Source organism: Dendrobates tinctorius, unplaced genomic scaffold (genome assembly GCF_039654945.1).
Source record: "Dendrobates tinctorius isolate UK_male_01 unplaced genomic scaffold, ASM3965494v1 ptg000103l, whole genome shotgun sequence".
Classification (NCBI taxonomy): Eukaryota; Metazoa; Chordata; class Amphibia; order Anura; family Dendrobatidae; genus Dendrobates; species Dendrobates tinctorius.
In genome coordinates this window covers 5176474-5203277 of record NW_027361771.1, presented here as the reverse complement: position 1 = coordinate 5203277, position 26804 = coordinate 5176474, and the positions used below count along the sequence as shown (strand labels likewise).

The following is a 26804-nucleotide window of genomic DNA, read 5'->3' as shown; positions in this document are numbered from 1 at the left end:
TCTCTGTTTAGAAATCAATGTGTAAGCATATGGCAGCATGTCGTGATGTAAGTGCATCATTGATAAACACAACAACAATTGAAAGTGAAAACTTTTTATGAATCTTTTTTTAAAGGCCTTGTGAAGCCTTATGTTATTCATCAAAATGGCCAGAATTGGCCTTAGAACACAAACAAATTTTTCCAATGTTAAAATACAGCATTTAACCACAAAAACACACACAAAGTTATAAATTGTAGTATGTAGTGGGTGGAGAAGGCGGCAGCCCACCCTGTGTTGCCTGATGGCTAGTGTGTCCACCTTGGCCCTCGGCCTGTGTGGGGGCATAGTCTTGCCCATGATGGAGGTAGTGGGCCGACTCATGGGCTTGAGGTGGATACTGGGCACTATATTGGAGACTCCTCTCCTGTGGAGGCTGGTAGGGCCGTGAGTCTAAACCACCAAAATGGCCATGTCGTCCCCAACCAGATTGGGACCAGCCTCCAACATTGGCCGGGAACAAGTGGCCATATTGGTGTGCTGGGTTATACCCTGACATTTGGGAATGATGTTGCCATTGTTGGGTGGGGGGGGAAGGGGGTGAGGTGTAGGCCCACATGTAGGAGGATCCTCAGACCCTGATTGAGCAAGCACTTGGGGGTGTGGGTTAAGACGCATGAGATTCCTGGGTGACAGCTGCAACTTCTCCAGAAACTCAAACAGCTCATAAGGGGTATTGGGGGGTGTGCTTGCGTCAATTAGAATCTGAATGGATCCACGCACACGTAGCCGCACCTCACGGGAAAGGGAACGTAGATAATGGGCAAGGCTGCGTGAGTACTCCTCCTCCTCATCATCAGTGGCAACTCTGTTACGAGAATTTTGGGCCCCTGTATCCACATTGGTCGTGGTATCAGTGGCAGGGTATGGCGCCTTTGTCTACGTCGCCTGGATGGCACAGCAGGCTGGGGGGAGCCCTCTAGGCAAACAGTTGGGCTGCTACTGTTGCCCTGTTCATCATGGATGTCGGGTGGTGATGCAGCTGACGGTCCTTGTTGTGGCTCTGTTACTGGTGGTGGTGTTTCTGGTGGCGGTCCAGGTTCTAGGGCAGGATCAGGTCGAGCTGGAGAAGTGACTTGGGCCTGGCTCCTTGGAAGCTCACAAGATGGTCGAGACAGCTCAACCCCTCCACCTACAGGATCGATGGCCTCTGATTCAGACCCTGTCTCCCTTTCAGTGATGTTAGAGTGAGTTCTGTGATTAAATATAAAATGTAGAAAAAGGAAATTTTTGATCGGTCCCTGTAAAGCATTTGTGTCATGTGGTGTTTTTGTCATACTTACGGTCTGAGATCCATAATTGGAGCGAGGAACGAGAGGCGGTCGAAATAAACATATTTCCGCTTTGTGTGAGCCCCTGAACCACTTCTTGCCCGCTGCTGGCGCTCACGCCGATACTGATCACGGATGCTGCGCCAGCGTCTCATCACATCTTCGACTGCAATGTGGCATAAAAGAATGAAAACTTACAATTTGCCGAAAACAAGTTTTTGAACTAGTATCAAAGTCATGTGGCCTACTAGGGTGTGAGTTCTACCCAGGGTGGCATATAGCATTGGTGCAACCAGGCCAGATGCACAGGGTCACAGTAGCTCATGTGGCCATTAGCAACTCTTTAAAATGTTTTTGCTAGGCATTAAGAGGAGCTTGGGGACAGGGTAACATTCTCTCAGCGTCAAACAGTGTGTCCAAAAATAATTTACAAGACACAAGAGCCCAATATCAGAAGCACAGGATGTGGGGGGGGCCTACTTATAACATTTTTTTGGGATGGCAGGTAATTTGACATACATAATTTATGTGCACGTACTTATGTTCTGCTGCTCCTCACGTGGCTGATCACCAAAATCAGGGAACATTTTGCAACATATGCGCCTCCATGCAGCCTCCTTTCTTGCCCGGTCGGCATAATGGGCATCACGTTGGTCCCATAATTCCGGGCGATCATGCACAAGAACAATTAGCAGCTCCACATTCAGATTCTGGTAGGGTGCCATGATGCTGTACTCTGTGGAGGCGTACTTCCTGTATGTCTGGAGCGCTTTTTGAGCTAATTTGCATGTCTAAGCTTCCTGATGATGGATTGTCCCATTTCCTGTCACCAGGAAAAGTCTGCAAAACACAAGCCGCGGAGACACCATCACATGTTTCTCAACGCAAGCAATGACTAGCCAGGTCTTTCCCCGGGAAGGAACAACCACGGGAAGGGCAGTCTCCAATGAAGGAAACCACCTATGCCAAAACATGGTATCCATCCACAGACAGCTGTTTTGGGGTATTGCCCCTCATCAGTGTGGAGTAGGAAACTGGCCAGTCTTCTACTAGGCATTGCTCCTACTGGCCAGTTTCCTACTGCACACTGATGAGGGGCAATACCCCGAAACAGCTGTCTGAGGATAGATACCTTGTTTTGGCATATGTGGTTTCCTTCATTGGAGACTGCCCTTCCCGTGGTTGTTCCTTCCCAGGGAAAGACATGGCTAGTCATTGCTTGTGTTGAGAAACATGTGATGGTGTCTCTGCGGCTTGTGTTTTGCATATTTTTACATATTTCCCATAAGGGATGGGGGCTTTGCTCTAGAATCACTGCGTTGAGAAACATGTGATGGTGTCTCCGCAGTGTTGGATGTTGATCTCCATGAGTTCATTCATCCTCATTTTTAACCAGGAAAAGTCTGGCGTATTTCTCGCAAGTCACACGGGTGGTCCGTGTGTAATGCGATGTTTTTGTGCACCCATAGACTTGCATTGGCGACCTACGGTCGTAATACGCTAACAATCACAGCATGCTGCGATTGGCATGGACCATAGAAAATATGAGAGAAAAATACGGCTGATGGGAGCTATCCCATAGAGAATCATTGGTCCGTGTGCAATGCATTGTTTTATCACCTCTCACTCGTCCGTATTCCTCTCTAGTGTGACGCTGGCCTAATACTGTCCAAATGCTGAACATGTGAACATGGCCTTAGACTACATTCCCACAATGAGCTTTTGTTGAGTTTGTGATGTTGCAGATTTTCTGCACCTATTATGTAAATTAGCTTATTTGTGTTTTTTCATTGCATTTGTTAGTGCACGTACGGCTTTATTGCGTTTTTTACATCGTGTTTTTTGTCTCTTTTTGGTGTGTCATGCCTTTGACAAAATGTTATTGCTACAGTTATGTGCGTTATGATGTGTGTTATGATGCATTTCCGCTGCCGGATCTAAAGCAATCGATGGGGAAAATCTGCACAAAAAACTCAACGACGCCGTAATAGAAAATGACAACTTGCGTACTTGAAACTCACACCACAGGTCAATTTATGTTGAGTAAAAAAGAGAGGGCAGGAGATTTCTATAAATTCCATCCACTTTGCTTTAGCTGTAAGAAGCTGCATTTTCGATGAGCAAAATACGTAGCATCAAAAACACCAAAAACTCTTTGTGGGCACACAGCTTTAAGCTCCCCGTCACACTCAGCGACGCTACAGCGATCCCGACAATGATACGACCTGGTAGGGATTCTTGTTGTGTCACTATGTGGTCGCTGGTGAGATGCCAAACAGTCAGATCTTCCCAACGACGCAGCAACGATACGGCGACCCATAGCGACCTTTTGTAACGATGTTGGCGGTCGCTGGGACCCTGTCACATAGCAGCTACTCTGACAATTCAGACCTCGAATCAATGCAAATCCACGCCTATTTGACTCGCTTCTGAGTCGCTAACAAGGTCGTTGGTAAGGTGTCAAACATACCGATGCATGCTAGCTAGCGGGACCTCAATGATCAAAAAAATGTCAAGGACATTCCGACATGACCCAAACTTGTGACTCAGCAGCGATCTCGCTTAGTGTGACGGGGGCTTTAGACTCTACGTTTCTTATACAGAATCAAATACCCAAAGCTACTGGTGGGAATGTAGCTATAGTGGGAACTTTATCTAAAAAGGTAATGTGCAGCAAGGCAAAAACCTTCAGATTAGTTATGTATTATGTAAAATGGCAATTGCTTTTGAACCAATTATTACATTAACCCATTTGTAACAGAGACAATTTTGTACTTAATGACCAAGCCAATTTTTACAATTCTGACCAGTGTCACTTTTGGTTATAGCTCTGGAACGCTTCAACGGATCCCACCGATTCTGATACTGTTTTCTCTGTGACATATTGTACTTCCTGTTAGTGGTAAAATTTCTTTGATATGACTTGCGTTTATTTATGAAAAAAACGGAAATTTGGCAAAAATTTTCCATCTTTTGCGATTTTCAAACAATTTTCAATTTTTGTGCCCTTAAATCAGTGAGTCATGTTACACAAAATAACTTTTCCCACATACCTACTTTACATCAGCACAAATTTGGAAACATAATTTTTTTTGTTAGGATATTATAAGGGTTAAAAGTTGACCAGCGAGGGACCACCTCACATTTGAAGTGAGTTTGGGGGGTCAATATAACAGACAATACCCAAAAGTGACACCATTATAAAAACTAAACCCCTCAAGGTACTCAAAACCACATTCAAGAAGTTTAGTAACTCTTCAGGTGCTTCACGAGAACTAAAGCAATGTGGAAGGAAAAAATGAACATTTTACTTTTTTCACAAAAAAATTACTTTGGAACCAAACTTTTTTATTTTCATAAGGGTAACAGGAGAAAATGGATAAAATTTGTTGTGCAATTTCTCCTGAGTACGCTGATACCATGTACTCTAAATGCTAAAACTGACCTGCCATTATGATTCTCCAGGTCATTACGAGTTTGTAGATATCAAACATGTATAGGTTCTTTTTTATTTAAGAGGTGAAAAAAAAATAAATAACATCTCCATTTTTCGTGATCTTGGGTTAGATGAAAGCTTATTTTTTGCTTGCTGAGATGGCGTTTTTATTGATGCCATTTTGGTGCAGATACTGTATTATCTTTTAATTGCCAGTTATTGCATTTTAATGCAATGTTGCGGTGACCAAAAAAAGTAATTCTGGCGTTTTTACTTTTTTTCTAGTTACGCCGTTTACCAATCAAATTCTTTTTATATATTGCTGGATTGGGGCGATTCTGTACATTTTAAGTGCTGCATTTAGATTTAGCTATGATCATGTAGCATGAAACCGATACTAGGAAAGGAGCTGTCCAGCAGCTCAGGTAGCTCAGTGGGTGGAGCCGCTCCTTAGGACTTAAGTATTCCTAGGATTGAAGCCTGATACTCTTGACATCAGTCTAAGTAAGAAAACCCTACCCTGAAGAACCTTGCAATTTGAATAAGTAAAACCTCGAAAAATAAGAAAAAAATCTGTATGAAAAAATATGCTTTATGCTTTTTATCCTGCAAAATTTCAAACAACCATTAACATAATATTGTAATCGAGTCTTAGTTCATCAAATATAACCCGTCCATCCTACTATATCCAAGTTAGCTGACAATACACCTTAGATACAGTCTATAGCTTTGATTCTGCTGACAGTGTTCTTCCCTGACTCGCCCACACGCATGAACATTGAGTGTTTATGTATTTTCTATGGAGAGAACGGAGAATGCAGCTGCCAAAGTTCCTTGGCAGTGACCTAACCCCAGGGGAAACAAAAGGATCAGGCTTGTGAATTCAAAGTGCCCGATCCTAGAGTCGGGAGGCCAACAAACATCTTAAGTGGTCTGTTAGTCCTGCAAAATTAATGGGTTTAGCAACTTAAATAAAATAATGTTTATAATGTTTAACTAAGTACCCTATGTCATTTCCATGTACTATTACTATCTACTTATTTACTTGCATACTTTCTGTACGGTTTATGCACATTTTGTTTTTTTTTCTTGGGCCTCAGTGTGAATGTGCTCTTACACTTCTGTTATGGCATATGTTAATATTCCCAATACTTCCAAGCTGAATTCACTGGGTATTTTATTATCAATGAAACAGGAAGTCATGAAAGGTGGAATAATGGCACTTAACCTAGGCATTACTTTATGATGGATATATCAATCCAGCGTATTTACAGCTGGTAGATTAACACTCCAGTACAGACATATAAATCATGCTGGTTGGGTGTGTTCTGCTTTTATACCCCTGCTACAGGAACCCAGATAATTTACAGTGCCTTGAAAAAGTATTCATAACCCATGAAGTTTTTCACATTATTTCACGATACACCCACACATTTAAATGTATTTATTGGGATTCTATGTGATATACCAACACATAGTAGCAAGTATTTGTGAAGTATAAAGGAAATTATACATGGTTTTCTATTGAGATTAAAAATATACATCTAAAAATTGTGACATGCATTTGTATTCAGCCCCCTGTAGTCTGATACACCTAAATAAAAATCCTGATTGACCAATTGACTTCAGAAGTTACATAATTAGTAAATTGAGTCCAGCTGTGCGTAATTTATTCTCAGTATAACTACAGCTGTTCTGTGAAGGCCTCAGAGGTTTGATGAGAAAATTATGGATCAAACAGCATCATGAAAACCAAGGAACACACTAGACAGGTCAAGGATAAAGTTAATAAGAGTAAAGCATAGTTAGGTTATAAAAAAATAGCTCAAGCCCAGACCATCTCACGGAGCACTGTTTAATCCATCATCCAAAAATGGAAGGAGTGCTGCCCAACTGTAAACCCACCAAGACATGGCCATCCACCTAAATGGAAATCATAAAAGTAATGAGCAGCCAAGACGTCCATGGTCCCTTTGGAGGAGCTGCAGAGGTTCACAGCTCTGGTAGGAGAATCTGTCCACAGGACAATTATTAGTCGTCTACTCCAGAAATCTAGCCTTTATAGAACAGTGGCAAGAAAAAAAGCCATTTTTTAAAGCAAGCCATAAGAGATCCTGTTTGTAGTTTTCAAAAAAACATAGCTAGCATGTGGAAGATGGTGCTCTGGTCACATGATCTCCAAAGTAGAACGTTTTGGGCTAAATGGAAACCGCAAGGTATGGTGGAAAACAAACACTGCACATCACCCTGGAAACTCCATCCCCACCGTCAAGCATGGTGGTGGGCAGCATAATGCTGTGGAGATGCTCTTCTTAAGCATTATAGGAACTTCCGATTCCGGTATTCGATATACAAAAAGTATCGGAACTCAGTATCGGAATTCCGATACCGCGAATATCGGCCGATACCCGATATTTGCAGTATCGGAATGCTCAACACTAGTCTTGGTATTGCAGACCCCCCAGTTCACTAATAACCTTGGTCGCTCTTCTCTGCACCCGCTCCAATTCAGCTATGTCTTTCTTATACACCGGAGACCAGAACTGTACGCAGTATTCTAAGTGTGGTTGCACTAGTGACTTATATAGAGGTAAAATTATGTTCTCCTCATGAGCATCTATGCCTCTTTTAATGCATCCCATTATTTTATTTGCCTTTGCAGCAGTTGCCTGACACTGGCCACTAAATATGAGTTTGTCATCCACCCATATACCCAGGTCTTTTTCAGTGACAGTTTTGCCCAGTGCTTTACAATTAAGCACATAATTACACATCTTGTTTGTTCTACCCAAGTGCATGACCTTACATTTATCCCCATTAAAGCTCATTTGCTATTTATCAGCCCAAGCTTCTAGTTTACATAAATCCTCCTGTAATATAAAATTGTCCTCCTCTGTATTGATCACCCTGCAGAGTTTAGTGTCATCTGCAAATATTGAAATTCTACTCTCTATGTCCCCTACAAGGTCATTAATAGATATGTTAAAATGAATACTGACCCCTGTGGTACCCCACTGCTAACCGTGACCCAGTCCGAGTGTGCTCGATTAATAACCAAGCTTTGTTTCCTATCCCTGAGCCAGCTCTTAACTCACTTACACGTTTTTCCCTATTCCCATTGTTCTCATTTTATGTATCAACCTTTTGTGTGGCACCGTATCAAAAGTTTTTGAAAAGTCCATGTACACCACGTCCACTGCATTCCTTTGGTCCAGTCCGAAACTTACCTCTTCATCAGATTAGTCTGACAGGAACGGTCCCTCATAAACCCATGTTGATATTGGGTCATGAGGTTATTCTTCTTCAGATACTCCAGTATAGTATCTCTTAGAAAACCCTCCAGGATTTTACCCACAGTTGAGGTTAAACTTCCTGGCCGATAATTTCCAAGTTCAGTTTTTGTCCCCTTTTTGAATATTGGTACCACATTCGCCATACGCCAGTCCTGTGGTACAGACCCTGTTATTATGGAATCTTTAAAGATTAAAAATAATGGTCTATCTATGACTGTACTTAATTCCTGCAGTACTCGGGTGTGTATCCCATCCGGGCCCGGGGATTTGTCAATTTTAGTGATTTTTAGACGCCGCCGTACTTCCTGTTGGGTTAAGCAGGTGACATTTAATGGAGAATTTTTATCTCTGATCATGTTATCCATCATGGGATTTTCTTGTGTAAATACTGTTGAAAAAAAGGCATTTAGCATATTGGCATTTTCCTCATCCTCATCCACCATTTCACCCAGACTATTTTTAAGGATGCCAACACTATCATTTTTTAGTTTCTTACTATTGATGTAGTTAAAGAATATTTTGTGATTATTTTTACTTTCTCTGGCAATGAATATCTCTGTCTCAATCTTTGCTGCCTTGATTTGCTTTTTACATAATTTATTTTATTATTTGTATTTATTTAATGCCTCATCACTACCTACTTGCTTTAATTCTCTAAATGCTTTATTTTTGTCACTTATTGCTCCTCTTACAGCTCTATTTAACCATAGTGGTTTCCTCCTATTTCTAGCATGTTTATTCCCATACGGTATATATTGTGCACAGGTCCTATTCAGGATGCTAATAAACGTCTCCCATTTTCTTTGTGTATTTTTATGTCTCAGGATATCGTCCCAGTTAATTGCACCAAGATCATCTCTCATCCGTTGGAAATTTGCTTTCCTGAAGTTTAGTGTCCTTGTAACCCCTCTACTACATATCTTATTAAAGGATACATGAAAACGTATTATTTTGTGATCACTATTACCCAAGTGACCCTCAACCCTTACATTTGATATGCGGTCTGGCCTGTTGGTTAATATTAGGTCTAGCAGTGCCCCCCCTCTTGTTGGGGAGGCAACCAAATGTGAAAGGTAATTGTCTCTCATAGTTGTCAAAAACCTATTACCTTTGCCGGAACTGCAGGTTTCTGTTCCCCAATGTATTTCAGGGTAGTTGAAGTCCCCCATAATAATGACTTCTCCTTGAGTCGCTGCTTCATCTATTTGCTTTACGAGGATATTCTCTGTTGCTTCCATTATTTTTGGAGACATAACAAATCCCTATCAGTAATTTATTATTTTTCCCCCCTCCCCTTATCTCTACCCACAGGGACTCTACATTTTCATTAGATTCATATATATTATCACGCAGGATGGGTTTTAAGGATGATTTTACATATAAACACACGCCTCCCCCTCGCTTATTTGTTCGGTCATTTCTGAACAGACTATAGCCCTGTAAATTAACCGCCCAGTCGTGGCTCTCGTCCAGCCATGTCTCAGATATCCCCACCATGTCATAATTATGTTCCAACAACATTAACTCCAATTCCTCCATTTTGTTGGCGAGGCTTCTGGCATTAGTATACATGCACTTTATGGATCTCTTTGTACCTCTATTCTTTCTTAAATTATTAACTGTTCTAACCCCATCCCCAATTTCATTATTTGTGCCCAGGTCTCTATCTGCACTGTCTTCCCCTCCTATAAAAGGAATACCCTCCCCCCCGTTCCTAGTTTAAACACTCCTCCAACCTTCTAGCCATGAGAGGTCCTCTGTATCTGGTGTGTGTAAAGAAACAGGGGGACAGAGCACCGGTATACAGAAATTCCTTTTGCATGTATATGAGCAGATATTGGGAGGGAATAATAAAAAGTTAGTGCATTGGCACCTTGTGATAGGGTAGAAAATGCTCCCCTCCATCTCACACATATGTTCTAGCATTATGTGGATTCCACTGTTATGATCAGACATCGGCTGATCGGTGGGGGTGCCAAGTGTCAGACCCCCAGCAATCTCTTATACATGGCCTATCCTGCATATTGACAGGTCATCAATTTGTAAGTTCCAGAAAACACCTTGGAAGGGGCAATTTTATTATTTAGAAGGACACTGAATATTTAGAACTACTATCCATATGTCCAGTTAGGGAATACTGAACTCATAGAAAGGGGTCCCCCACCAGAATATAAAGAGGCCAAACCAATAGAAAAAAAACTGATGGCCAGACTAAATTATACTTAAACAGGACTTATATTTATTTGCCTATGTTAAGATGATATAGCAATAAGGGAAAGCGGAAGACATGTTTTTGGAAAGGTGAATAGTAGAGATGAGCGACTTTGCCTTTTTTAGGGTAGAGTCGGGTTTCATTTCAACGAAATCGGCCGACTATCGGGAAAAGTCGGGAGGTCCGACAGAAACACGAAACCCAATGCAAGTCAATGGGGAAGCAAAGTCGTCAGGGAGTGGAGGACACCTACATGCCGGACCGCTTTTTTAAAGCGAAATCTCTCTCTCTCCGGATGCTGCACATGTCATCTCGTTGCCCACTGTGTACGTCCTTGCTCATTGGATGAAAAAAAGTCATGTGCAAGCATTCTGTGAAATCTGACTTTGGTGTTCGGGTCGACGACCGCATGGCCGACCTCACGCTATGGTCGGGTTTCGCTCGGCGAAACCCATCTTTGGCGAAAGTGGGGCAACTTTTGAATCTGACCAACCTGTTTCGCTCAACTCTAGTGAATAGCATTTGCCACTCACTACTTGGGCAACCCCTTCTTATTTACAATATTCAACCATGTACAGTGTAAAAACCTTATACTCACCTCCAGTGCCAGTGCTGTTCCCGCAATGTGGCCATCAGGTCTCCTGGGGCTCACACAATGTTATGTCATTTGAGGCCTGCAGCCCATAAGTCAACTAATGGACAACACATTAATCGATAGCTATTTGCAAACTTATAACTGCTTTGTGATATCGCTAAACCTACTGCAGTTAAAATACCACCTGGTTAACAAAGAGGAGCATGGAAGCTGATGTGAACAGGAATGCCATGTCAGAGATGGCCAAAAGACTGATGTCTGGGTGTGAGGAAATGTCAGATGTAGTGATAGTAAAGGATAGGTTGCCAAGAAGAACAGGTCAGGAACTGCAGGAAAGAGCTATTACTATCAGGGAGCTGCTCAGGAAAATGCCATTATCTTGTTTCGGGGTCTGTGGGCTGTTGCAAAAGTCAGCAAACTCTTTTGCCATATTACACTGTTGCAACCATCTAGCTTGTTGCTTCTTGTGGGTAAAAGTTCTTCAAGTGCCAACTGTGTACACCTGAAAAGGAGAAACCAGTCTAACACCAAAGGCCACTTCATGCTAATATTATATTCAAGTTACAAGGCCATCCTACATTTCTGTTTTATAAAAGTGTTCAGTTCCCTCAAAAACACTAGTAAAACATGCCACACTTTTACAAACTAAAGCCATGCAAAATGCACCCAGCTGCCACATGTATTTAATATTTTTGAACCCATTATCCAAAATATACCTCTCATTGTAAGTACTGTTTTCAGCATTTTTAGAAAGGCTGATGCAAGATTTATGTAGCACAAAACCAGCCCCAGGAGTAAAGTGGTTGTCTCATCACCAACATTTGTGGTCTATCACTAGGACATGCCATCAAGTCCAGTTGATGACGTCTAACTTTATGATGTAGTGAATGCAATTCTGTATATTTGTTATGTTTCTACCGTGCTCCACAGGCCTCGTTTCCCAGCACTTATGTAGCTCCACTTGCACACGCAACCTGCAGTATAACTGTTTCATTCAGATGCATAATTCATGGGGCTGGGTTAGTGAGATGGAGAATGTAACTGAGCTCATGACTCGCGCACACACGACACGACTGTACAGTGACCTCTGCACACGCGACTGCACTCACTATACCTACATACAATATACACATTACATTCAGCATCTACACAGTCATCAGTTGAATAGTACATAAAAATGATCAGCACTTCCTAATAGAATAAAAAGCAAATCTGAACAAGTGGAAGCTCCTATAACTGTATAATATACAAATAAAAGAATACAGCAGCACTAGGTAAGTGCTAAGATGAATGCAAACATTGAGTATATGAAATTTAGACCGAATTACTGCTATATAGAATATACCTATAAAGTGATGAACTTAGTGGACAATTCATGAGACTCCAACAGCCACAACAAGGCGACCGTTCTCTAGCAGGACCCTGAACTAAATATTTATCAAAGATGCTAAACTTTAAAGGGCAAGTAAGATCCAGTACTAATTAAAAGAAGCCTTTTGCAGTGTTGCGTTTTTTTTTTCTGCAAACCTGCTCTCTTGGCTGTAAAGAAACTGCTTACAAAAATCAGGTCTGCTTTTGCAGTGTTTTTTAGATGCACGGTGTGTGTCATTTGTCTTTTTTTAGCAGCATTTTTTGCACTTCCTCATTACACTCTATGGTGAATAAATGCTGAAAGATTTGACATGCTGGCGATTTAAACAACGCAGCAGTTTTCCTAATCAATCAGATAAAAAAGCAATCAAGTGTAGGACATTTCTGAAATCTCATAGCTTTGCTTGTTCTCTAAAAAGCAGATTTTAATCTGCAGAAAAAATACAGCAAAAAAAAGCTGCAAAAACACAACATGTGAACATAGCCTTAAGCTGATGGTAGGAGTGCTTACTCATCAAAGGAGGTAGTCACCACCTATAATAGTACCCTACAAAAAACAAGAACTAAGGTATTGGACCACCAGCAATCTTATACTGATGACCTACCCTGCATATTGATAGATCATCAATATGTTAGTCCACCTGAAAGGTGAAGTTACTTATTTATAAGGACACTGGATGGTGACAACTGCTGGCCAGATATCAGATAAGGGTATATCTAGAAAACCAACAGCAAACAACTTACAGCCAGGTTAGGTTCTACTTAAAAAGCGCTTACATTTATGTGATTATGTGAGTGTTATTACATAACAGCCTATATATTAAAGGGGTTGTCCACTACTAGGACAAACACTTCTTGATCTAAATGTTTGGCCACAATAAAATAAAAAAATCTATACTCACCTCTCGTGCTGGTGCCATTCCACAGTGTCAGCAATAGATCTCCCTGGGGCTCCCTTGTAGTTGTTGTGACATGTGACCCCAGCACCCAATCAGCGCTGGCGTTACTGTTCCCGCCTTCAGACATATTGAACATGAAGAGGAAGTCTGGGCTGCAGCTGATCTCTAACTTCCTAGAATCATAGAATCGTAGCGTGAAGGGGCCTCCTGGGTCATCTGGTCCAACCCCTGCTCAAAGCAGGATGTTCACTAAATCATCCCAGACAGATGTCTGTCCAGCCTCTGTGTGAAGACTTCACTGAAGGAGAACTCACCACCTCTCGTGGCAGCCTGTTCCACTCATTGATCACTCTAACTGTCAAAAAGTTTTTTCTAATATCTAATCTGTGTCTCCTCCCATTCAGTTTCATTCTATTGCTTCTTGTCTTTCCTTGTGCAAATGAGAATAAATGTGACAGCCTTTGAGATATTTGTAGACAGCTATTAAGTCTCCTCTCAGTCTTCTTTTTTGCAAGCTAAACATTTTCAAATCCTGCAACCTTTCCTCATAAGACAGGGTTTGCAGACCGGTCACCATTCTGGTCGCTCTTCTCTGAACTTGCTCCAGTTTTATGATGTCTTTTTTAAAATGTGGTGCCCAAAACTGAACACAGTATTCCACATGAGGTCTGACCAAAGAGGAGTAGAGGGCAATAATGACTTCACGTGATCTAGACTGTATGATTCTGTTAATACATCCCAGAATTGCATTTGCCTTTTTTGCTGATGCATCATACAGTTGACTCATATTCAGTATTAGTATACCCAAGTCTTTTTCACACTTGCTGTTGCTTAGCCCTATGATCTAAATTCCCATTCTGTATATGCTTTTTTCATTTTATTGCCCAGATGTAGTACTTTGCATTTTTCCCTATTAAAAAAAACATTCTGTTAGTTGCTGCCCACTGCTTCAGTTTATTTATATTTTTTAATCCTCTCTCGCTCTTCTCTAATATTTGCTATCCCTCCTAGTTTTGTGTCATCAGCAAATTTAATCAGTTTTCCCTCAATTCCTTCATCTAAATCATTGATAAAGATGTTGAACAATAAAGGGCCCAGGACAGAACCTTGTGGTACCCCAGCTGAGATATTCTTTCAACTGGATGTGCAGCCATTTACGACCACTCTTTGGGTCCGATCACTTAGCCAGTTATGAATCCACCTAACAGTTGCCTTGTCCATTCCATACTTAGTCATTTTTTCAATAAGGATGGTGTGAGATACTTTGTCAAATGCTTTGTTGACGTCAAAATATACTATATCTACAGCATTTCCCTGATTCACCTAGTCAGTGATTCTGTCATAGAAGGAAACTAAGTTAGTCTGACATGACTTATTAGTTACAAACACATGCTGACTCTGGTTAATCACTTCATTCTTATCCAGGTGCTTACATACATGTTGTTTAATAATTTGTTCAAAGATCTTTCCTGATATAGAAGTCAGACTCACCGACCTATAGTTCCCTGGGTCCACCTTCTTCCCCTTTTTGAAGATAGGAACAACATTTGCTCTTCTCCAGTCTTCTGGAACTTCTCCTGTTCTCCAAGAATTTTCAAAGATTATGGAGAGTGGTTCAAAAATTTCTTCTGCTTTTTCCTTCAGTACTCTGGGGTGTAATTCATCTGGACCTGGAGACTTGAATTCATTTATGTTAGCCAAGTGTTTCCTCACTATCTTTCTGTATATAGAAATCCTGGATTCTTCTATTCCTTTAATAGGACAGTGAAGATCAGTTGATGTTACATTTCCTTTCTGAGAGAAAACAGATGCAAAATAGGAATTTAAAAGGTCGGCCTTCTCAACATCCTTTCCTACTATTCCATCGTTTTCATCCTGTAAAAATCCTATAGCATCTTTGACTTTTCTTTTACCTTTGACATATCCCCAACATCCTTTTTTATTGCTTTTGACGTCTCTTGCACACCTTACTTCATTGTCAGCTTTAGATAATCTGATTCGTGCCCACAGATTCTGCAGACAGCATTATATTCTTCTTTAGATATGCCTCCCTCTTTCCATTTGATAAACATTTCTTTCTTCCTTTTTAGCATGTGTTTACGTTCTGTGTTCATCCATCCTGGTTTCCTTAAATGCTTCATATTCTTCCCTCTTTTTGGAATTGTTAACAATTGTGCTTTGAGAATCTCATTTTTCAAGATTTCCCATCATTCCTGGACATTTTTGTCCATAAGGATATCCAGCCGTTGGATCCTCCGATTCTCTTTCTGAGTCCCTTAATTAAAATCTGTCTTTCTGAAATCTAACCTTCCTCTTATGTTCAATTCAACAGGAGGCGGGGACAGTGATGCCAGTGCTGATTGGGCGCAGGCGTCACGTTATAACAACTGCAAGGGAGACTTGGGGAGAGCGAGTGCCAATAATGCGGGAACAGCGCTGGCACCAGAGGTGAGTATAGGCTTTTTTTATTGGGGCCAAGCGTGGGGTATGAGAAGTTGTCTTAATAGTGGACAACTTTTTTTAAGCTGAAGATGAGGAAGACATGTTTTTGGAAAGGATAATATTTGTTGCCAATCAGATCTGCTTAATCAGCAGCTATTTGGAAAGTACGTTGTTCTTATTCCATTTCGTAATAATTATGTTTGTTTCTAAAGGGATAAGACACAAATAGAAGAGGGCCCCTGTGCAAGAACAGTATATGGGCCCTTTGCAGCCCAATAGCTCATCCTAGTGCACAATTCCACCTGCTTTGAAGGTGGTAGAGGGCCTCTTACCTCTTGGGCCCATGTGCAGCTACCCAAGTTCCCACAATGATATGTCCGCCCTTGGTTGCTAATGTTATTAAAGGGGTTGTCCACTACTAAAATATTAATGGCCTATCCTCACGATAGGTCATTGCTGTCAGCTCAGTGGGGGCCAACAGTCTAAACCTCCTCTGATCAACTATTTGCAGCTCCAGCAGTAAACCACCCTAAATAGTACAATATAACAACATTGCTCTATACATTACGTAATGGCCATTCCCAAGTACTGACACTCAGCTCACCCTGACAACTGATCTGCAGCACCTGGGAGTGGCCATCACATACTGCAGTAAGCCAAGCTGTTCTACTCTATACACTGTTTACATGCAGGTGACGCTTAAGCTTCAAAAAGTGGATCAGTGGGAGTGACGGGTGTTAGACCCCCATTGACAAAATATTGATGACCTAGTCAAAAGCTAGGCGATCAATATTTAAATAGTGGACTACCCTTTTTAGTAATAAAAGTTGCAGTCTACTTCCAGTCAATTTGTATATAATCTGGAAAGAAAAAGATAATATATTTAATATGCATTCCTTATATAGTGCTATCATATTTTTTGAGGCATTACAGACAACACCACTGTCCCCATTGGGGCTCACAATGTATATATGGGGGCGTGTTCTTACTTCACTTGAGTTTTGCTGCCAGCTTATGATTGGTCGGCATCACACAGGGAGAAGCAGCACACGCCCCCAGTGATAGTTCATTGATAACACCCATTTGGACTTCACTATTATATGTTTTGTCCGGTTCAGCATGGTGAAAGTTCCTCTTTAGCAACAATTCCTGATAGAAGAATTTATCTGTGACAATTGACACCGCTGGATTTCTTGTTGTCGACTTTATAAAATTACTTGAACAATTAAAGGGAGCCTGTCAGGTGAATCATGCTGCCTAAACTGCGGGCAGCATGAATTGCAGCCTGGTGACACGAGTGCAACCCAGTATATTTTAATCTGAACTACTCTGGTATCTGATGATCCAACTGGGAACCATAGCTGAAGACCAGCCGGATTGACAAGATTCTGAGACCTGTGAATTAGCTGGAGCAGTCTGGGGGCAGAGCTGGACAAGTCTCATTGCTCCCTACGGTCCCTAGCCAGATGGGTGAAATCATGCAGCCGGCCAGGAATTCATCCTGCCCCCAGTTTGGGCAGCATGAGCTCCTGACAAATTCCCTTTAAATTCATTTTAATATATCTGTAAATAAATTAAATTAATTATTGGTCTTCCATTTCTGATCTAACTTCCAGCTTACTTACATAAACTTTATATACCGGTACTTAAAATACATTTCCACTCAATTTTAGAATTTTTGACTCCTTAACAAAAGGAGTAGAAGAGAGATTAAGGGGCCCCGTTACACGCTTCAATGTCCCATCGATCCCACCAACAATCCGACGTGGATGGGATCGCTGGGAAATAGTTAGCGGATCGCTGGTGAGCTGTTTACATAGGCAGACTCACAAGAGATCAGGCCCAGAGAGCACGCTGGTATCCAGGGTAAACAGCGGGTATTTAAGCACCGCATGGCTCTTAGTTACCCGCTGTTTAACCTGGATACCAGCTCCCAGCGTCGCTGATCATTGGTCTCTCGCTGTCACACTCAGTGATGTGTGCTGCCCAGCAGGAGACCAATGATAGATTTATGGCTCAGACCATTAGACAACAATTAACGATCAGCCAACTGATCGTTGCTACGTGTCAGATGCAACGATGTCGTTTCAACATCGCTGCAACGTCACCAAACTGGTGACATTGCAACAATATCGTTCACAATATCGTTGCGTGTAAGGGGGCCTTTTGCAGTTTCCTCTCACAATAAGGCCACATTCACACGTTGATTATTTGGTCAGTATCTGTAAGCCAAAATCAGGAGTGGAACAATCAGAGGAAAAGTACAGTATAATAGAAACCCGTCACCACTTCTGGATTTATCACCCACTCCTGGTTTTGGCTAATACTAAATACTGACCAAATACTGAATGTGTCAGTGTGGCCTAATGCCCCTTTTCAATTGTAAGAAGGCATTCAGTTTATAACTAAACTTCCTGAGATAATCTTATGTCATGGATGATGGAGGCTTAGAAAATAACACTAGACTTTTTGAAAATTTCCAGTAAGAGCTGGCAAGCACGTTATTGTATGATAAATCAAAAAAGCAAAATCTACTTTTTGGAATTATGCTCCCAAAACATTGTATCCTAGACCATAGATGGTCATACACTTCAGACTGCGGTTGGCCAAACATGTGTGCAGCTGACATTAAGGCTGTGTTTTTCCCGCGGAATTGCCAAAAAATCCACGGGAAAAACGCGAAAAAGAAGCTTCCCATTCATTTCTATGCATTTAGCACTTTTGGTGCACATTGATGCGTTTTTTACCGCAAAAAAAACGCATCACGGTAAAAAACGCAGCATGCTCATTAATTTTGCGTTTCCGCGTTTCTGGCTTTTTCCATGTGTCTAGAAACCGCGCGGTAAAAATGCGCAGAAAAAAACGCGCGGTTTCTGGGAAGGGAGTCCTGTTTTTCAGCAGAAAATTTCTGCTACGTGTGCACTTAGCCTTACACCTACTGAGCCCTTCACAATTTTTTTTACCTAAATGCATGTATTTAAAAATATTTTGTGCACTTTGGTTTCATTCAAAATTGTAAACCATTTGCCTTATATACAATATAACATCTGTGTTGAACTGTCCATTGTTGGCTGCAGAATGAGATAATTGAGAATCTGTCAGTGAGCATGTTCTGATAATCTGACTAATGCAACTCTTTTGAGTGTGCTCATTGTAAAAGCCAAACTATGCAAAACTTTTAATGAAGCCCAATTGCGAAAATACATTTTAGTCCCAAATACAGAAATTTAGGTACATGTAAGAACAATATGGAAATTCATACAATCCATTCAAGACATATGCACTTTAGCTCACTTATGAGGGCCAACATAAACAGCTGTTCACAAGACTTTGGTTATCATTTTTTACAAGTAATACATGACTAAACCTGATCAAATAATTAGGCTCTCGCACCCCCACCCTTGCACCGTGAAGTTCTGCCAAATTACATGAGAACATTCATTGTGGAAAGAGACAAACAGGAGCTCATAAAAGATCATTAATTTGGTGCCAGGAACATGAAGAATGTTTCACTTTTACGGTGAGATAAAAGGGTTTAAAAACAATTGCTACAAAAATACTTGGATGTGGTCTCCATCTGACTAAAGCGATTAGGAGGACATCCTAACGGCCCTTCAGTTTCATTAAGTGGGGCAACAGGGGCATGTTTCCCTTAGACGTTTCAGGAGGCCCAAAGGGGACTCCTAGAGAACCTCTACTGTCAGCTCACATTTCACATTCCAAAATGTAATAGCAGTCAGGACCGGGACGGATATTTTTTTTCACTTTTCACTTGCTTCAATAGTCCGCTCAGGCTTCTTTTACTCTTGCCGTGTTTTTTTGCCGTATTCTCTGCAGGCCTTCGAAGTGATAAACAGGAAAGTATATGGGAGTGTCCTAGTAAAAATACGGCGTTCCGCAAATACAGTCTTCACGGTGTACCGCAAAATCAACACACTGGGCAAGCTTCCGTTGTTTTTGCGGCCCCATTGATTTCAATGGGGGCCGTGTCCGTAAGCCGTGAAAAATATCGAGCAGGTGTTAAGGACTGGCGGAACGCACCTAATTAAATAAACGTAGAGGCTAGGAGCGCTCGCAGTCCGGGGTCCACCGTGCAGAGGTGTTAACTGCTGCTAGACAATAACGGACAGTGTATAGTAACAAGCAGCCGAACTCACGCGGATTAAAGTCACCCGGTGTGATCTGAGGCAAACTCTGTTACCTCACAGAGTGCCCTGAACGGTGTAGGAACTGTAATCTGTTCAACCTCACAGACTACGGCTAGGAGAACGCAGCTGTGACGTCACAGGACGCTGCCCCAAGACACGGGGCCAGTGCCCCTCCAGACCCACCTGCGCACGGAACCGCTACTGCGGTGCCAGGGCTATGCCCTTAAGGTACAATGTGCCCTGTTAACTGTCACAGGGTATGTACAGCGCCGCACTGGCGGATGCCACTAACCAGCCTCAGCGTGGAGCTGGAAAGCGCGCTAACTGCGCACGGCACCGCTCTGACAGACGCTGTGGTAATGCGGTACCGAGGTGCCGTGTGCTGAATGGCGCTGTCGGGTGCTAAAGTGTGGATGGAGCTGAGAGCACTGCGGCGCTAGGCAGTGCCAGTACTCGGTGCTGACTCAAAGACCCTAAGCCCTAACAACATGCGTATCAAAGGGAGGGGAAATACAATAAGTCATTCACCAGAGTCAGACATCCATCATGAAACACACCACTTTGCTACAAGTCTCTATATTAGCGCATGGCTAGGCAGCCATGAGAACCTTTTATAGCTGCAGCCTTCCGGGACCTTCCTGATGGCCCAATCGGAGCAGCAATAGGACCTGAGCACGTGACCTCCGACCTCCAATGAGAAGTCGTCCCACGGGCATGCTCAGTAGGGGAAAAGCAGGACTTAGTCCCAGGAGCGTCAGTTTGCTGCTGACTCACACATGGTGTAATAGTAGAGCCAGAAGGGGCAACCAGACACCTAGCATTAGCCTGGGCAAGGCACTGGGACCGATGTTTCTGCTGAGCAGCCTCCTCTCTGGCTGGAGAGGAATGGGAGACTGCAGAAGGCAAGGCTCAAGTTCCCTCCTGTGCAGAGGCAGGAACCCGACGCCTAACAGCAGGATCGATATTTTTTCACGTCTGTAAATACGGCGCTCCGACCAATTTTTATGGCCCATTTTTGCGGCCCCAGAGAAATCTATTGTGGCTGCAAAAACGGCCCGTAAAAACATGGTAAGTGTAAAAGAAGCCTCAGGAGACTTGAAGCTGCGATCTTCTTGTAGCTTGTTCTACACATAAGCCTGCTATGAGTAGCAGAAATGCTCATCTGCTATGAACACTGGCATCAGTGCGGCGCTCATAGCAGTTCGGCAGTGACAAACAAGGGGGTCTCCTGCAGACCCTTGGTTGTCATACCAACCTATTGGCGCCCAGAGATAATGTCAAAGAGGTGCCGATGGGTGGACTAAGTCAGAGTTCCCCAACTCCAGTCCTCAAGGCCCACCAACAGGTCATGTTTTTAGGATTTCCCTTGTATGATACAGGTGATGCAATTATCACCTAGGCAATACTAAGGAAATCCTGAAAACATGACCTGTTGGTGGGCCTTGAGGACTGGAGTTGGGGAACCCTGGACTAAGTGATGCACTTCCGGGGCGAGCATGTTATATTCCGCTGTCAATTTCTGATTTAACATGTTAACAGCAGTGTGTGAATCGCGATTCCACCAGCGGCTGTTAGGGGCACATGTCAGCTAATGAAATCAGCTGTAATGTGCCGTAAAATATACGGGCTTAGTGCCGCAGACTGGCATCAAAGGGGGATACATAACATATGACGTACATATACGTCATATGTTGTGAAGGGGTTAAACGACCCTCCAGTCAAGGATGTTTTGCTCTTGCTTCACTCTGCTGCTTATTTTCTATGATAGTGTCTAATTTTTTTCCCCTACAAGTACAAATACAGTTTCTGGTTTGACTTCTCAGCCTAAGTCATGTGGCAAGGTTCATAAAAAAGGTCAATATTGACTGTTAGGATTGCTACTTTCAATAGGTGGCACTAGATTTCAAGGCTTTTTCTTCTGAAGAGACTATTTCTATATTTAAATTCCCAGAGGAACATCCGTACGCCAGATGGCATTCTCCACAAAGAGAAACATTCCAGCTTAGACCCCCAGTCAGAGGCTTCTCTCTCAGCCAACTCAGATCCCATGCTTTGCACTGAGGAGATGGAAACAACCCGAAACACATATTTGCAAACTGAGTTTCTGATTTGACTTCTCCTAAGTCATAAGGCGAGGCTCGTTAAAGTGTAGATATTGACCTTTAAGATTGCTCTACCTCTCTGAAGACTACTCGCCTATTTCTCTACAACATAACATCAGTGCACAAGTTACCAGCACAGAGTTCATCCTGCAATCTTCTTGTTCTCGTAATGGCTGAAACAGAGGCGCATTTCATTTCATACAAATTGTTCATCAGCTAGCCTAGGAAGCATGGCGGCTATTTTAAAAATGTTGTCCACTGCTCGCACAACCTCTTCTTAATCATTATATTTCCCTCATATAAAATAATTACTGCCTATACTCACTTTCGAAGCGGGCCCCTTTGTCAATGTCTGCTCTCTCGGGGCTCCTGGGACATTGTTATGTAATTATTGTCAATGTGAGATTTACAAAAAGTCCGGAACATGTAGCATCATATGGAATAGCAGCCATCACATGCTTAATCAGCCTGTGACATCCTTTTTATAATGTAGCCTATTATGCTAATATGTATTTTATTACTAACCTCCAAACATTATACCGTCACTGAATAGATCCCTTACGCCCACTCAATACTGCCAGCCACAGACACAATATATTCTCAATCACATATTTCAGATTAGTCAATCAGAAGGGGAGACACAAAAATATTCTGCTGCAAACGGAAAATAACTAGACCTTAAGCAGCTTATATTGTCTGTCTCTCCACTCTTCCTCCAGACTCTGGGACCTTGATTTCCAAGGTCTAGTGTGAAGTTTCCACAATAAGTGATGGCTGGGGAGCCATGTCATCTGCTGGTGTAGGCCCACTGTGTTTTATCAAGACCAAAGTCAGCGCAGCCGGCTACCAGGAAATTTTAGAGCACTTCATGGTTCCCTCTGCCGATAAGCTTATTGGAGATGGACATTTCATTCTCCAGCAGGACTTGGCCCCTGTCCACACTGCCAAAAGTACCAATACCTGGTTTACAAACAACAGTATCACTGTGCTTGATTGGCCAGCAAACTCGCCTGACCTCTATGGGGTATTGTCAAGCGGAAGATGAGAGACACCAGACCCCACAATGCAGACAAGCTGAAGGCTGCTACCAAAGCAACCTGGGCTTCCATAACCCCTCAGCAGTGCCACAGGCTGATCGCCTCCATGCCACGCCGCATTGATGCAGTAATTGATGCCAAAGGAGCCCGACCAAGCATTGAGTGCATTTACTGAACATACATTTCAGTAGGCCAAGATTTTGGATTTTAAAATTATTTTTCAAGCTGGTGTTATAAAGTATTCTAATTTATTGAAATAATGACTTTTGGGTTTTCATTGGCTGTATGTCATAATCAACATTAACAGAAATAAACACGTGAAATAGATCACTCTGTTTGTAATAATTCTATATAATATAGGAGTTTCACTTTTTATATTGAAGAACTGAAATAAATTAACTTTCTGGTGATATTCTAATTTAGTGAGATGCACCTGTAGATGTAGGTGGTGCAGAGATTGCTGTGACCCATGGGCACTGGTGTTTGTCATTCTGAATGGTAAGTTGTGCACAAGGGAAATCATTACCTAGGACTGTCGTGTGTGGGGTGAAGATGTTGCAGTAATGGGGTCCTGGTATATGAAGGGGCACATAAATTCCTCTGCCACACATAGAAGCAGAAGTACTATAGAATAACAGGGCAGGGCTGGCTGTGCAGAAATAACAACACAGATGTGAGTCCAGGACGATCGGTGTCGGCCCGGTGTCGCCAATCTTCATCTAACCACGCATTGCTTCAGTTCTGTAATATTAGGATACAGCATGAAATCAGGGGATCTGCCCATGTACACTTACTGGTTATCTGCAGTATGGTATGGCCAGAAAGACGGTAAATTTGTACAATAAATTCTAAAATATGGATTTGGGTTTTTTTTATCAGTCTGAACACTGATAATTCATTTCACTAAGGAGTTATTAGCGTTTATGACCGTCCTAAAGTGGATCTGACACCAGCTTTCACTATACAAACTCTGTGAATGATAAAAAAGAAAATATTCCTTAGACTTTATGAGGCCGGTGTATTTGCTTTTGAGAACAAAACTTGATATATATATACAGTGGGGAAAAAAAGTATTTAGTCAGTCAGCAATAGTGCAAGTTCCACCACTTAAAAAGATGAGAGGCGTCTGTAATTTACATCATAGGTAGACCTCAACTATGGGAGACAAACTGAGAAAAAAAAATCCAGAAAATCACATTGTCTGGTTTTTTTCATTTTATTTGCATATTATGGTGGAAAATAAGTATTTGGTCAGAAACAAAATTTCATCTCAATACTTTGTGATATATCCTTTGTTGGCAATGACAGAGGTCAAACGTTTTCTGTAAGTCTTCACAAGGTTGCCACACACTGTTGTTGGTATGTTGGCCCATTCCTCCATGCAGATCTCCTCTAGAGCAGTGATGTTTTTGGCTTTTCGCTTGGCAACACGGACTTTCAACTCCCTCCAAAGGTTTTCTATAGGGTTGAGATCTGGAGACTGGCTAGGCCACTCCAGGACCTTGAAATGCTTCTTACGAAGCCACTCCTTCGTTGCCCTGGCGGTGTGCTTTGGATCATTGTCATGTTGAAAGACCCAGCCACGTTTCATCTTCAATGCCCTTGCTGATGGAAGGAGGTTTGCACTCAAAATCTCACGATACATGGCCCCATTCATTCTTTCATGTACCCGGATCAGTCGTCCTGGCCCCTTTGCAGAGAAACAGCCCCAAAGCATGATGTTTCCACCACCATGCTTTACAGTAGGTATGGTGTTTGATGGATGCAACTCAGTATTCTTTTTCCTCCAAACACGACAAGTTGTGTTTCTACCAAACAGTTCCAGTTTGGTTTCATCAGACCATAGGACATTCTCCCAAAACTCCTCTGGATCATCCAAATGCTCTCTAGCAAACTTCAGACGGGCCCGGACATGTACAGGCTTAAGCAGTGGGACACGTCTGGCACTGCAGGATCTGAGTCCATGGTGGCGTAGTGTGTTACTTATGGTAGGCCTTGTTACATTGGTCCCAGCTCTCTGCAGTTCATTCACTAGGTCCCCCCGCGTGGTTCTGGGATTTTTGCTCACCGTTCTTGTGATCATTCTGACCCCACGGGGTGGGATTTTGCGTGGAGCACCAGATCGAGGGAGATTATCAGTGGTCTTGTATGTCTTCCATTTTCTAATTATTGCTCCCACAGTTGATTTCTTCACTCCAAGCTGGTTGGCTATTGCAGATTCAGTCTTCCCAGCCTGGTGCAGGGCTACAATTTTGTTTCTGGTGTCCTTTGACAGCTCTTTGGTCTTCACCATAGTGGAGTTTGGAGTCAGACTGTTTGAGGGTGTGCACAGGTGTCTTTTTATACTGATAACAAGTTTAAACAGGTGCCATTACTACAGGTAATGAGTGGAGGAAAGAGGAGACTCTTAAAGAAGAAGTTACAGGTCTGTGAGAGCCAGAAATCTTGATTGCTTGTTTCTGACCAAATACTTATTTTCCACCATAATATGCAAATAAAATGAAAAAAAAACAGACAATGTGATTTTCTGGATTTTTTTTTCTCAGTTTGTCTCCCATAGTTGAGGTCTACCTATGATGTAAATTACAGACGCCTCTCATCTTTTTAAGTGGTGGAACTTGCACTATTGCTGACTGACTAAATACTTTTTTTCCCCACTGTATATATATAATTTATATATATGAGCGCTAGCGTATCTAATAAAATACCTCATGTTAATATGAAGATTTTAAAGCCATTCTGATCTGGGTTTTCGCTGTAAGTACACTAGCCTCATCAGGTATAACACACCTGGTGACAGAATTGTTCACACTGCTTCTATGCGCCAAACTACGTTGAAAAAAGCGCCAGAATAATAACTAATTTGTAAGGGAAAACGACTTTGCTGCACATGTTCAAACTTTTGGACATCTTTTAACACCTTCCGCTTTCTATAGACGCCAAATGGTTAACAAAAATTCTCCTGGGGTTTTCCACTGAATATTTTACAATAGAAGTCAATGGAAAGGCTGAAATGACGCTCGGAGGATTGTTAGAGTATTATGTCTGCATTTTTCAAGCTTCAAAAACGCTACAATTTTCATCATCGTGTAATGGATATATATAAGACAGGCAAGAAAATAGAAGTAAAAAGACAGCCGAAAAACACTAGAAAAAAGTGTGAACATAGCCGAAAATGTAGGAGGATGCTGTTATAATATTAGCACCGCTAGTGTGCCCACTACATCATTTCCTACCTTACACAATGTTAGTCAGATGGAGCAGTAATACAGAGTTTTGTGAGCCATTACTGGTAGCAATGCACTGCTCTCCCCATATACACCATCATAATTCATGGGCAGGGGTCACTGATTAATGCCGCAAGAAAATATCGGATCTTTATCAGCAGCATGGTGAAAACTACAGGGGAACTACAACTCCCAACATGTCGGCAGAAGTTTGTCAGTAGCTCACCCTCGGCTGACAATGACCCGCAGCGCCCCCAGGTGTCCGTGATAAGCCGCCCACAGCGTCGGGGTCATCCCATCCTCATCGAGCGAGTTCAGGTCTCTCCGGGTCGCCTCCTTCAGCACGTCCAGGAAGCCGTCCCGGGCGGCGCGGTGATAGTGCCCGTCCATCCTGCATGTCCCGGGCGCTGCCCTCCCGCACACAGCCCGATGTCACCGCGCAGCCCCGGGCCTGGAGCACAGCCTTCCCCGGAGCCCTGCCCCGCCCCACCGTCAGCTGTCACCGCCTGTCCACGGCACCTGACGGCGGCAGCCCCCGGGATGGCATCATGTGCCCACTCATGACAGGACTTTATTCACAGACCAATATAAATGCAACAACAAGATGACTAAATATAATAATCGTAATCATGTAATAACAATTATTATTATCACTCTAGAACTATAGCACCCAGAAGACCGTGGCCTGGAGAAATGTTTCCAAAAACTGAGGCTGATTCTCATTATACTATG

General features: G+C 42.4%; 1 protein-coding gene across 2 annotated transcripts in view; it reads right to left on the bottom strand.

The window, feature by feature from the left end:
* USH1G (USH1 protein network component sans) overlaps positions 1-26573 on the bottom strand; it is a 115272-nt gene extending 88699 nt beyond the window's left edge. For both annotated transcript variants that reach the window (XM_073587983.1, XM_073587984.1), the window contains exon 1: positions 26299-26573. In XM_073587983.1, coding sequence (XP_073444084.1) covers positions 26299-26462 — 164 coding nt within the window. In that variant the 5' untranslated portion in view covers positions 26463-26573. The remainder of the gene's footprint in view (positions 1-26298) is intronic.
* Between the last annotated feature and the right edge of the window lie 231 nt (positions 26574-26804).